We start from the raw sequence: 12606 nt of genomic DNA, 5'->3' as shown, positions 1-12606 counted from the left end.
CCGTTGTTGCGCCGTCTCACTCTTCTTCTCTCTAGCGGCGATGATGATAATGCGCGCTATGAGATGCGAGTTGGAAGGTAGACGATATGTAGGAAGCACAAGGCACGGCGTGAGGCAAATGACACCCGACATGAGTGAGACCGGCGTCGACGGTGACCTTATATCGCAGCACGTCTCACTGCAACGCAATGGCGACGCTCCGGCCGACGCTCCGGTCGCCAATCACTGCGCCGACCGCGGCGGGCCCCACCGAATTCCGGGCGCCGTAGCCGATCCGGCCGATGGTCGCCCGCCTCGGCTTCGGGCCGTCGAGACGAGCGCTCCGAGGCGCACTCTCCACCGCATTTACACCGGTTTCTCATCCACCGTCCCGTTCTCCGGTGACATTTCACACTCTCTCTATCTATCTATCATATTCGAAACGTTTCGTGGCCGTCGTGTCCAGTCCTCTCTCGTCAGTGGTATTCAATCCGTCTCCGTCCATATAGCGACTCCATCACGCCTCATCACGCCAACATCCAGCTCCCCCGAACCGCATCACTCGCCTCATCTTCGCTCTGGAAAAACAAAAAATGCTGTATCGTATCGAATCAAATCGCTCCCGTCCATGACTGCGACACCGAGTCGTCCATGTCGTCGTTAAACACCCCCCCTCCCATCTCCATGATGCCGTACATGTCCCAGCTCAAAAAGTTCTGCAGGTCGTCGAGGTCCAGCGCCTCGCACATGGGCTGGCTGCCCTGGCGCTTCACGGGGGGTCCCTGCTGCTGCTGCTGGAGCAGGACCGGCCGTTCGTGCTGCAGCCCGCTCGCCTGCGCCGCCTGCGTGCTCAGCCCGACGAGTTGGTGCGCCGCCGCGCTGGTGCCGTCCCACGATGCGTTGGCCGCGTTGGGGTTGACGGTGCTCCACGCCGGCGAGTCGGGCACGCTCCCCGTCCCGCCGCCAGAAGAGAGTCCGGGCGTCCGCTTGTCGGGCGTGACGGAGCCGCCGACGCCGCCGGTGCGGGCGAGGGAGTGGAGCGGCGGGAGGATGAACTCGGACGACTCGCGCGCGCCGCTTAATCTGGATCTGCGTTAGCTCCTTCCTCTGCCAACTAGAGAGTAAGCCGTCGGGTCACAGGGACTAACAATTCAGAGCGGTGCGCCTCCAGCCGGTGCTCCGACTGGAGGCTGCTGACCAGGTCGTCCTGACTGACGGCCCGCTGCAGTTTGGCGAGCCATCGCTCTATCGTCGCCGACTGTGAAACATACGTTAGCACATCTGACAGACTCCCTACCCAGGACAACATACCAGGCTCTGAGCAATCGGAAACAGCGTCGACATGAGTCTCAAGACGCGGTTGTTGCTCTCCACGGCACGGATCGCCTCCCGCATCTTGGTCTCCGCATCCGGCCGCGACGGGTCTAGCAGCCGCGCAACGTAATACAGCATGACGCGGCTGCTGTCGTATATGAAGAACGGCAGCAGGCTGTCCGACAGGAGGCGCGCGCCGTGCTCGGCCGCCTCGGCGAGGATCTCGGCAATCTGCGCGGCGTGGTAGTAGCAGTTGGCCTGCATCGTCTGCAGGAACTCCTGGTGCTCGGGCGGGAAGACAAATGGCTTGTCCAGCTTGAAGAGGTCGGGCATGGTGATCTTGTAGAGCTCGAGGTAGTTGTGGTGGTAGGTGCAGTGGATGAGGACGAGGGCGCCCAGCTGGTTGGAGTCGAGGCGCGCGTAGATGGTCTCGGTCGAGTACTCGACAAAGTCGGGCAGCTCGCGGCGCCATAGATGCAGGTCCGCGTCGAGGGCCGCGAAGTGCGAGTCCGGCTGCCACGGCGGCGGACGGTCGTCGGCGTGCAGCCCCAGTCCGTGGCCGGCGACGTAGCGCACGATGCGCTTCCACAGCGCAACCACGCGGATGTAGTAGGCCATGATGCCCATGTTTGCGGCCGGGCGGCGCGGCACAATGGCCGGCGGCAGGAACTGCAGGACGTGGCCGACACCAAGCGTCTCGGTGACGGAGGGGATGCGCAGGCCAAAGTTGCGCTCGTTACAGGGCAGCTGGATCTTGATGTCGCTCTCGCGCAGCAGTGTCAGCTGGTCGACGCCCGAGCCTGCCCACGCGTCGAGCACGTAGCACGCCCACATGAGGCGGCGGCGCGACTCGCGTGATGCCACCGACGGTGCCGCCGCGTCGCGCTCGTCGGCGCACAACACGTCGGCATTGTACTCGGCGTTGATTTTGAGCGCGTGTGCCATGCGCACAGCGAGGCCGCTAATCATAAGTGCCTGGCCGTACTCGCCAAGGCGGAAGTGGAAGTCGTGGAGGAGGATGGCCGTCTAAGAAGTCATAAATGTGCATCAGCCCCTGAACCCCTGAACGCAAACCGCCCTTTGCACTCTTCCCCCAACCACCACCATTAGAACTCACCATCAGCCGCTGCACCGAAATCTTGCCGAAATTTGCCAGTAACAGGAACTCGGCCCGGCGCGCCCACTGGTTGCCAGCGCCCCGAAGGCCGACCGGCGGCGGCGGCGGCGTCAGATCCCCCGCGCCGCTGCCGAGCAGCAGAAACTTGGCACCGTGGGCGCAGATGATGTGCAGCAGCGCCGACTCGTCGTCGGAGGCGAAGCCGCGGTCCAGCTGGCGCATAAAGGACGGCTTGTGCACAAAGGCGAAGCACCGCAGCGGGTGCACGTTGGCAAAGTACTGCTCGACGACGCGGCGCAGGCTCCGGCCGGTGGGGAGCTCGGGGGAGAGGAGCCTGCGAAGTGTGTCAGTTGTCTGTGTATGAGACTCGAGAGCCGATCTGGAGAGGTACTGTGAACGATACTTACCATGAAAGCGGATGCGAGGGCGTCACATCACCGCCGGCAGAGGCAGAACCGCCTACGCCGATGCTGCTCGTCCCCTCGCCAGCCCTCGCCTCAGCAGATGCTCTCGACGACGATGCCGCCTCGCTTCCTTCCCCACGTCCATCCGCCGTCGTTGCCGACGACCCATGGTCCCCCGGCGGCGACGACTCGGCACCATCATCCCGCCGCTCGGCCTTGACGTCGACGCTCCCTCCCCTCTTGAGGCTCCTCGTCCAGCGCGGCGCTGACCCGCCGTCGTAGACGCACTCTGCGCCCTTGGCCACGCACCGCGCGCACCGCGGCCTGTCGCCGTTGCACTTGGTCTTGCTGAGGCGGCAGCTCTGGCACGAGCGATACGTGCGGATCTTGCGCAGCGCGCCGACGCCTGCAACGCCCTTGCTCCCGTCGCCCTTGCCGCTGCCGCCGCTGCCGCCGCCGCCGTCGAGTATCAGCGGCGCGCCGTCGTCACCCACGCATTCGAGCTGCAGGCGCTCGCAGTTGCGGCACCCGTTGGGGCGGCCATCGCATTTGACCTGTGCGTCGCGCGGGACGTTGATATCCCACCCGTCAGCCCAGGCTCTCTCACCTCACCTCGCCTCACCTCACGCACGCGCGCCTCACCACACCGCGGGTGCGCGCCCGATGATCCACCCGCTTCGGTCCCTCGCCGCCGGCTGTGGCTTCTGAAGCTTTGAATTGAATCGAAGGGTCTCGCTCACCTTTCTCGCCCGGCACACGCGACACCCCATGGCCAGGGCACGGAAAATCCGGTCAGTTCCTTGGGGGTTTGAGGATTGGATATTCACGTCCGATGATGAGGGCATCAGCAGAGTCTCTCTCTCTGTCTCGCGGGCCTCGAAACCCGGCACGCCAGCGACCGACCACCCGCTGCTGCGGCGTCAAGGCCAGGCCCGCGGCGGCGGTGCGGCGCGCCCGAGGAGCCGCAGGCGCAAGGCAAAAGGGTATGGGTTGGTTGACGCTACCGACGGCCCCGGTGACGTGCTCGCCCCCGGTTCCCGCTTTTTGCGGATCGACGTCCCGTCTTTTGCGCTGCAGATGGCGACACCCGCTAGTTCCGGCCGAGAAGGGGGGGGGGGGTCTGGCTGCGGGCTTGTGTTCGAAACAACGTGTTATGTTATGTACCAGAGGTAGGTATATGCCGCGAGTATTACTGACGTGACTGTGTAATCTGCTGTGATACTGCTTCACAGGTGCTCAAATGAGCCCTGCTGCCGTGCTGCTTCATATGCCCGAAGAATGGACACGGCCTCGGCGAGTGGGGAGATGGCGGGCGGGGAGTTTGGTCTCCAACCCGCTGACGGCAGTGATACATATGTACATCCATCCATATTTGTTAAAAAATCACACTCGCGTGCGTTATTGCCTCAGTGCCGTGCTCAGGAGCCCTACATCTCTTGGCCCTGGAACATGCCGCCGCCGCCCACGCGCACCCACTCCGCCCGCTTCTGAGTGCCCATTTCGGATTGATCCCCCCGCCGTCTTTCCTTGGGCCGCTCCGTGCAGTTTTACCGCTGATCGACGAGTTTCCACATTCCCGGTGCTCTTCTTCCAGTCCGGCGTGCCTTGCTGGGTGGATGTTGCCGAAACAGCCCCAGTCCGTCCGCCGCCCGCGCGTCCGGCAAGTTCCAGCCGAACGTTGCACTTGCACAGCACGACGTGGAGGGTCTCTATGAGATGCTAACAATCAGCGCGTCTAAGAGGCTGCCGCCACCCGGCTGGTCATTAGCAACGCCACACCTTTATTGCCCGTCCCGCCGCTGGGTGTCAATAGCACGCCGCGGGCTATGCCATGTCCTCACCTGAACTTACTGAAACCGACGTGCACGGCGCTTCAGCCATCAACTGCCATCTGCAGGCTATTACCATTGTCATCGCCTTCGCTCCAGCGCGGCGTCTCACACTCACATAACTCATTCAGGGCGTGCGGTCATTGATACGCTATCTGGTCGTGGTCGCGTAATGAGACCGCGAGAATATAAAGTGCTGCTTCCGCCCGCCTCGACTCATCAGCTCCTCGACTGCAGGCTCGTTGGGTGAACATGATACAATACTTTGACGTGTTTCGCACGGCCCAATGGTCATTGAATGGTCCCGAGCTGGCTTTTGTAGATGGTGTACCTTCTATCAGCTGCAAGATGCTTCGTGACACTTCACCCCATCGCTCCCTTCTGTTCTAAACATTCATGGTCTTGTTTGATGCCACTATGCAACACGGAGCTCAACTCCATCCCGACTCTATCACTCACAGACCCAAACAATCACCAAAGGCCGATTCCCCAATCCCCATTCTTCATCAAAACCCGGCTCCAACGCTCCAACACAAAGATGCTATCCCCCATCACATTTGCCTACGCCGCCGCCCTCGCGTTACTATGCAGCCCAACACTCGCATTCGAGTACGTTCACGAGGTAAGCTCCCGCCAGGCGGCGGATACCCACATACCGTCCTCTCTCCAGTCACGCCGGCGGCTCACGATCTGACTCTGTTCCTGATCAATTCAGGAGTGCTCGAAAAAAGAAAACATATGCATGTGGACGATAGAATCGACGGAATCCCCAGGCGCGCGGCCTACTGTGCTTGGGGGGTGGAGGCGTTGCGATCCACGAACTCCGGTAACGCTTCCCTCGTTCCCTGTTCAATTGTTTGTTCGCCGTGCTCACCCAGCCCGTATTCTGTGCAGTGTCGCTCTGACTCGGCGTCATGCGTGTGGCCGACTTGGAGGAAGGGCGCCATTTGCTCCGACACGCCTTCCAAGATTGAGTGTGAGGAGTGAGGCACTTGACTTCCTCAGGCATCAGAACTATGAGCACGAAGCATCGGAGTCTAGATATCCAGAACAGTGAATCACTTCCATGTTTACGCGCCTGTCATTCCCAAACGGTCTAGTGGCTTCATCCAGGATAAAATGCACATCATCTTCTCGCTTCCATTTTGTCTTCGCATCAGGGCATCAAAATGATGTCCATCTTCGGCGGCTCATGACGCGAACGCCTTTCGAAAATGGTTAACAGAACTGCGAGTTGTCCATCCACGTTGCCCATCCGTCATGGGTTGGCCTTCCGTGATCCAACCGGCGTTCTTTCTGTGAATAACGACGTCCAATCTCAATCATATAAAACCCACAAGATATCCCATACCCTCTCACGTCCGTTTATCTCTCTTGCTTGAGCATTCCCTCGTCCAAGATACGCAGGCCCCCAGCCATCTTCCCAACCCACCGCGCGAGACTTCCAGAGCAATAACCCACACCATGCTCGTCGACATCAAGTTCGCCTACGCCGCCGCCGCCGCGCTGGCATCTCTCTGCAGCCCAGCATTCGCCTTGCGCACTCACCACGGGGTATGTATATCGCTCCCTTTCCCGTTCTTTACCTCGCAACGCAGAGAGCCCGCGCACCGCTCCTCCTTGCGACCTGGCCTTGGGTGCATGTACTGGTTGGACACCAGGCTAACTGGCTCTTCCTCGCCAAACCCAGAAATGCAACCTCCAGTTTCAACAGTGCATAGTTGATGAAAACGCAGGCACAGGGAAAAAGCCATCTTACATTAAAGTGTTTTGTGACAGCATCGCTCCGGTAAGTGATCAATAAATCAGGTCTACGCCCCCCAAAATGAACATGTCCACTGTTTCCGCTCATGTCCGCCTTTCGCCAACACTACTGAATTGTGCTGGCTGACTCTTTGTTGTCATTGAAACAGTGCCGCGTTGATCAGAACGCGTGTACCTGGCCGGAGTGGCAGAATTTTGCCGTTTGCTCGGACTACAAGCGGAAGTAAGAACCGAAGTGAGAGATCAGGCAGGGCAGTTCACTTAGGTCGTCGTGCCTGGAGGGTTCAACATCGCTAGCCTTCCGTTCAATGCCTTCCGAGGTATCGCCACATGCATGTTGTAGTCACGCTTGTTTCTACGCGCGGCAGACTCTGTAATAGACTTTTCTTCACGCTGCTAATGTTGCGTGCCGCACATGTCTAGAATAAATGGTCGACACGACCTGGTGCTATCCGGCACCACCATGCAAGTGCTGTGAACCACAGCGCCCTCACTCCTCCATCTCCTCGTCTGCCTCCGCCGCCGCCGCCGCGTCGGCCTCCTTGCGCGCCTTGAACTGCGCCGCCCAGTCCTGCGCCTTGGCCATCACCCGCTCCCGACCCTTGGGGTCGAGCTTCTCTTCCCACTCTGCCCATCGCCGGAACCACCTCTCGGCCTGCTGCGGCTTCAGGCCCCTGACACGAGTCCTGCGCTCAAACACGTCCCGCACCGCCGCCTGGTCCGCCTCCGCGCCCCGTCTCGTCTCCAGATCCAGCAGCTGGCTCCAGAGGTCGCCCTTCTTCGGCCACGTCGACAGCAGGCCCTCAAACATGGTGCGACCACGCTCCGGCTCACCGTTGTCTGAGGTAAACTCGAGCGCGGCGAACCCGCTGATGATGGCCTGGTGGTGTCGCTTGTCCAGCTGCTGCGTCGCGCGCGGCAGCAGAGCCCGTGCCCGTGCAGGGTCGTTGTGCGTGTGGTGCAGGAAGTGCGCATAGTTTGTCCATACCTTGGGAGACTTGGCTCCAAACTTCTTCAGCATCGTTTCGAAGAGCGCATCGGCCTCCTGTGAAGAGTGAGTTAGCATCAATATGGATGTCGGTCGGACTCTACCATGAGTGCGTACCTTGTGCTTGTTCAGGCCGATATAATTGCTCGCCAGCTTCTCGTGCACCGTCTGCTCGTCATTGTACTGGCATGCCCGCTTAAAAACGTCCTCCACAGTCTGCTTGCTGCCGTAGGCGACTTCCAAGTTGAGGTATGCGACCCAGACGTTGAGCTTCTCCGTCTCTTCCCGGATGTTGATGCTCTTTATGGCGCGCTCGGCAACCTCTCTGGCCTTGGACAGGTCGCTCACCTGCATCTGGAATGACATGTAGGCGATCCAGAGAGCAGATGAGTCGGGCTGTCCCAGAAGTAGTCGCTCGTAGTCGCTCGATGTCTGCGGCCCGTGTGCGTCTAGCTCGGCCGTCTTATCCACCTGGACCTCGCCCTTTCTTCTCCGCTTCTTCTTTTCCGAGACAACCTGCTCGTCGTCGTCGGATTCTGAGCCAGGCTCATCGAATGGGTCAGCCGCCCAAGCCGACTTTTTGCCCAAGCCGAGGCCGCTGGTCTTGGCGTTGGGTGCGTCTTCCATCTCTTCATCCTCGTCGCTGCCCTCGTCTTCCTCAGCCTCATCCTCGTCCTCGTCCTCGTCATCATCTTCTTCACCCTCATCTTCGTCAGAGTCATCCATGTTATCGGTACCCAGGATTTTGAGCAAGGCGCCCTCGTCCATCTCGACATCTTCGTCGCTCTCATCCTCCAAGGGCGCGCCGGCATCCGAGTCCATGTCGCTGTCCTCGTCCTCGAACAATGATGGCTTCAGGCCAAACGAGATGCGTCGCTTGTCGGCGTCTACTTCGAGAACCTTTGCCTTGACCGCATCGCCCTCCTTGTAGAGCTTCGTCGCGTCCTTGACGGCCTTGTCGGCCATCTGGCTGCGGTGGCACAAGCCGCTGACATTGGCAGAGTTGTCGACGAGGATGAACGCGCCAAACTCCTCGACCTTGCGCACTTTACCCGTCACGACCTGGCCCTCCTTGATGTCCTTGAAGGTCATCGGCGGGGTGTAGTCCTCCTCAACCATCGAAGCCTTCAGGCTCAGCTCGACCTGGCGCACGGCGGCATCGACGGCAATGACACGGCCCTTGACCAGCTGGTCGACCTGAAACTGATCCTTCCACTCCTTCAAGAAGCGGTCTGACAAGTTGGCAATCTTGACGAGAGCCGTCACCTGCCCGCCGAGGAGGACGAAGAGACCCTTATCAGCCACATTCTTCACGAAGCCGCGAACAATATCGCCACTGGAGATCTGGGAGAAGCTGGTTATCTCCTTGTCGGTCACTGGCAGCGTCGAGCTCATGATGCGCGAGGGGCGAAGCGACAGGCGGAGTCGCTTGTTGGGCGCGTCCACTTCCACCACGGAGACGCGCACAATGTCGTTCTTCTTGTATTCAGAGGTGTCAATGTCGTCAAAGTTGTCAGCCATGTCAGGCAGGTGAACGGGACCCGAGACGGTCTCGCTGAGTTTGACCAGCACTTGGCGCTCGTTGACCTTGGTGATGCGACCAGGCAGGAACATGTTTGGCTTCAGTGAAGCCCAGGTAATGGACTCGGACGAGCTTGATGACCGCGCAGAGAGATCCAGGTGCTTGTTCTCGGTATCCACCGACGTAACCCGCACGCGCATGGCGGAGCCGATGGGGAAATGCGCGTGCAAGTCGTTGAGCAGCGAGGAGTCGTCCGACGCCTCCATGGCCGAGACACGGCCGCGGACGTTTGGCGACAGGTTAACCCACAGGTACTGAGGAGTCACGTTGTTGACAAAGGCGACGTGTGTCTCTCCAACCTTGATCGAATCGAGCCCGAGAGGTTCCGAAGCCTCGCTCTTCAGGTCACTCGGCTTAGCTGACAGCTCCAACACCGAGTGCGCCGAGCGATGCGACAGAGGAAGGAAGCGGTGATCCTTGGCATCATGAACGCCAATGACCTTGACTTTCAACTGCTGCTTCTTGCGGAATTTCTCGAGGGGGTCCTTAGGGTCGGGGATGTCGTCCCATTTGTCAAAGACTTGAGAAACGTCGATACGTCCCTGGACACCCGTGCCCACCAGCTGCACGTTCAGCTGCGTCTGCTTGACGGATGTGATGCTGGCCTGCACGATGCTGCCAACCTTAAGGCCGTCCTCGGGCGCTGGGGCCTTCTCCGCGCGCTTCGGCTTCTCGGGCTCCTCCGTTGCAGACGAGGGAGCAACCATGACGCGGCGCAGCTCTGGAATGGTCGACACGACCTTAACCTCAATAGACTGGTACTTTTGCAGGCCAAAGTCGGGCTTGCTCTGAGCGTCGGCAGGCAGTCTGGCCTTGGGCAGCAACGCGTGAAGGCCTCCGGAGAATTGGATGAAGACGGCGCTCTGAGTGATGTTGCGCACGAAACCGGGCAGAATGCTACCGATCTTGACCTCTTCGAAAGTAGACGGAAGCTTGCCGTCCTTGGCAGCCTGGATCAGACTCGCCTTCTGGGTGAGGATAATGGCTCGGCGTTGGTCGTTCTTATCTATCACCACGAGGTTTGACAGAGTCTGCCCAGTCGAGATGCGCTTCAGGGCAAACTGAACCTTGGACGCCGATTTGTTGTCGGTCAGGTGGCCCACGGGCAGAATGGCCTTGAGCTGACTGTCGGCCAGCTCCACAAACACCTGGTCCTCGGTCTTTTGCGTCACCTTACCGGAAACCACGTCGCCCAGCTTGATGTTCTTTAACGCCGTCTGCTTCTCCAAACCGAAAGCGCCAGGGTCCTTGCAAGACACGACCAGTCTCGTTTGCTCGGAGTCGACGTCCAAGACGTGGACGTTGACGACCTGGCCCACGCGGAAGTGCTCGTTAGGATCACGGATGTACGCCTCGCTCATTTCCGAAACCGGGAGGAAGCCTCGCAGGGCGCCGTAGAACTTGATGTGAGCACCGTTGGGCTGAAGCTTGACGATTGTGCCAGGAACCTGCATGCCAACGCTGACCTCGCTGTACGACTTGACGGGCGGCGCGTCCGAGTTGACAAGAGTCTTCTTGAGAGTGAGGCGCATGGTCCTCTTGGCGGGGTTCGTCGACAGAACCCTAGCCTTGACCTTCATGCCCTCGCGAAACTTCTTCTCGGGGTGCTGCAGTCGGATATCCGACATGTGACGCTCGGGGACGAAGCCGTTGATTCCCTCGGCGACCTTCAGAATCAGGCCAGCCACGCCATCCTCCTTGATGACCAGCTTTTCGATTTCGCAGTTGACCACCGCACCGACGGGAACGTCCTCGAGGCGAATGTATTGCTGCTCGAGGATGCTCTTCTCGAAGGAGATGTGGAAGATGCCGTCCATTTCGCTGTAGCCAATGACGCGGCCCTTGTGGACGGATCCGACTTGGTAGGGGCCGCTCGTCTGATACAGCGCGTCCACCTTGCCGTCCTTGACTCGCGAAATGTGCACAAACCCGCTAAGTCCAGCGACGCCCGTGTCCACAAACAGTCCAATTGCAGACTCTACATGGCGGACTGTGCATTTCTCCACGAGAGATGAAATAGGGAGCACGACAGTCGGGAGGTTGTTAGCATCCTGGGCGGGATACATTCGGCTCAGGGACGTGACGTGCGGCAGCAGGGAAATACCCAGCTTGGGTTCCTTTGCGGTCGGAAAGTTGCAAATCACGCGGGCCTTGACTTTGCTGCCGACTTTGTAGGTCTCTTCCAGCTTCGTGTCGTTGGGCCCCGCGCCGGAGTGGACGAGATCGGCCGTGACATCCAAGCTGCCCATGACCTTGCCAGAAAGGCCACAATGATCGGCGTGCGAGACCAGGACGTCGACAGCGGTACCAGGTAGGAAAGTGCTAATTGTGGTCGCCTCGGTGGGCACCGCCTTGACATTGCCCAGGGCCTTTTGCTGCAGCGAGAGCTGGACGACTTTGCCCTTGCCCTTGCCGGTAACGTGGCACAGGAAGACGGATCCTGGCTGCAGTCGATCTCGATCTATGCTCGAATCAATCTCTCCTGTCGGCAGGAAAGCGCGCAGCCCCGGGATCTCGATGTCCATGACGCAGCCATGGTCCTCAACGCTGACGACGGAGGCCATGACCGTGCCGTTGGCAACAATGTCGTCTTTGTCGAGGCCTTCGTTGGTCTCGGCCGGTCGCAGCGACAGCTCGATTTTTCTCCGTGCCTTGCCGGTCACTGCTGACTCGTCGAGCGTCGAGACGACGTACACCCGGAGGTACTGTCCGACGGCAAAGAGGCTCTTGAGGTCGGCGTTGCTCTCGTCGGAGGACTCTTCGTCATCGTCGTCGTCGTCCTTTTCGGCAGCGTTGCTTTGCAGCCTGTTGGTCAGCTGCTCGGAAACGGCGACAATCGAGACGCGGCCCGCCAGATTGTTGGGCAGGGCGACTTCGAGGTCGAGACGATTGATGCGCGTCACCTGTCCGAGGACGAGCGAGCCCTTGACCAATTTCTGCGCTGGGTCAGCTTCCCGGCCAGCACGATCCTAGCAGAGGAGATTTTACCTTGAAGTTGAGACTCTCCACTTTGATATTATCTTCGGTATTCTTCTTGCTGGAACCGGCTTTGCCATCGCTCTTGAGAGACATCTTGCGCTTCTTCTTCTTTTGCGCCTTGCCGCCGGTGTCGAATTCCTCGTCGCGCATGGCGTCGGCCTTGGCCTCCAATTGGATCTGCTTCTGCTCCAGGGGCGTCAAGACGCTTCCGCCGCCTCGGGGGAAAATGGGCTCGTCATCCTTGAGCAGGGAAACGACGGGCGCCTTGGGTTCGGTCGGCTTCTTGGAGGGCTTGCCCGCCGTGGTCGTATCTTTGGGTGTCGCATCCTTCTTGGCGGGACGGGCCTCTTTTAATTTCTTGGCCGTCTTTGACGAAGGAGTGCCGTCGGGGGCCTCCTTCCGCTTGAGGTTGCTCATGGCGGCTGTGCGAGGTCGCGAGGTGCAATGCGAGCGACTGCGCTGTGCCGGGCTGTGATCCTCAAGTCAGCTGTGGATGTGGACTGGCACGAAGGTCGAGCCGTCGATAATTTTTTGCTGGGCGGGATGCGATAAGCGATAAGCGGCGGGTCAGTGTTTTGGGGACTCCGAGCAGTTGTTCCGGCCCCGCCACGCACGTTTTTCCCTGTAAGGGTCTTGGGGGTCCATCTTGA

At 59.9% G+C, this 12606-nt stretch overlaps 2 protein-coding genes across 2 annotated transcripts; both read right to left on the bottom strand.

Annotated features, from left to right (window-relative positions):
* Positions 1–590: 590 nt before the first annotated feature.
* PLICBS_002208 (uncharacterized protein) lies at positions 591–3584 on the bottom strand (the record flags this gene model as incomplete). The annotated part of the gene is made up of 6 exons (XM_018321839.2): positions 591–1062; positions 1128–1237; positions 1291–2319; positions 2411–2744; positions 2818–3368; positions 3555–3584. 6 exons carry the CDS (start codon positions 3582–3584, stop codon positions 591–593), a joined length of 2526 nt encoding a protein of 841 aa, XP_018179319.1.
* Positions 3585–6897: 3313 nt separating this feature from the next.
* On the bottom strand, positions 6898–12373 carry PLICBS_002207 (rRNA biogenesis protein rrp5; the record flags this gene model as incomplete). Its single annotated transcript, XM_018321838.2, has 3 exons — positions 6898–7452; positions 7513–11913; positions 11966–12373. The coding sequence occupies 3 exons, from the start codon at positions 12371–12373 to the stop codon at positions 6898–6900; spliced, it is 5364 nt and encodes a 1787-aa protein (XP_018179318.2).
* Positions 12374–12606: the final 233 nt, after the last annotated feature.

This window comes from Purpureocillium lilacinum, assembly GCF_023168085.1.
Source record: "Purpureocillium lilacinum CBS 284.36 DNA, scaffold_2, whole genome shotgun sequence".
Classification (NCBI taxonomy): Eukaryota; Fungi; Ascomycota; class Sordariomycetes; order Hypocreales; family Ophiocordycipitaceae; genus Purpureocillium; species Purpureocillium lilacinum.
The sequence above is the reverse complement of the archived record's forward strand: the minus strand, read 5'-3'. Positions and strand labels throughout refer to the sequence as shown.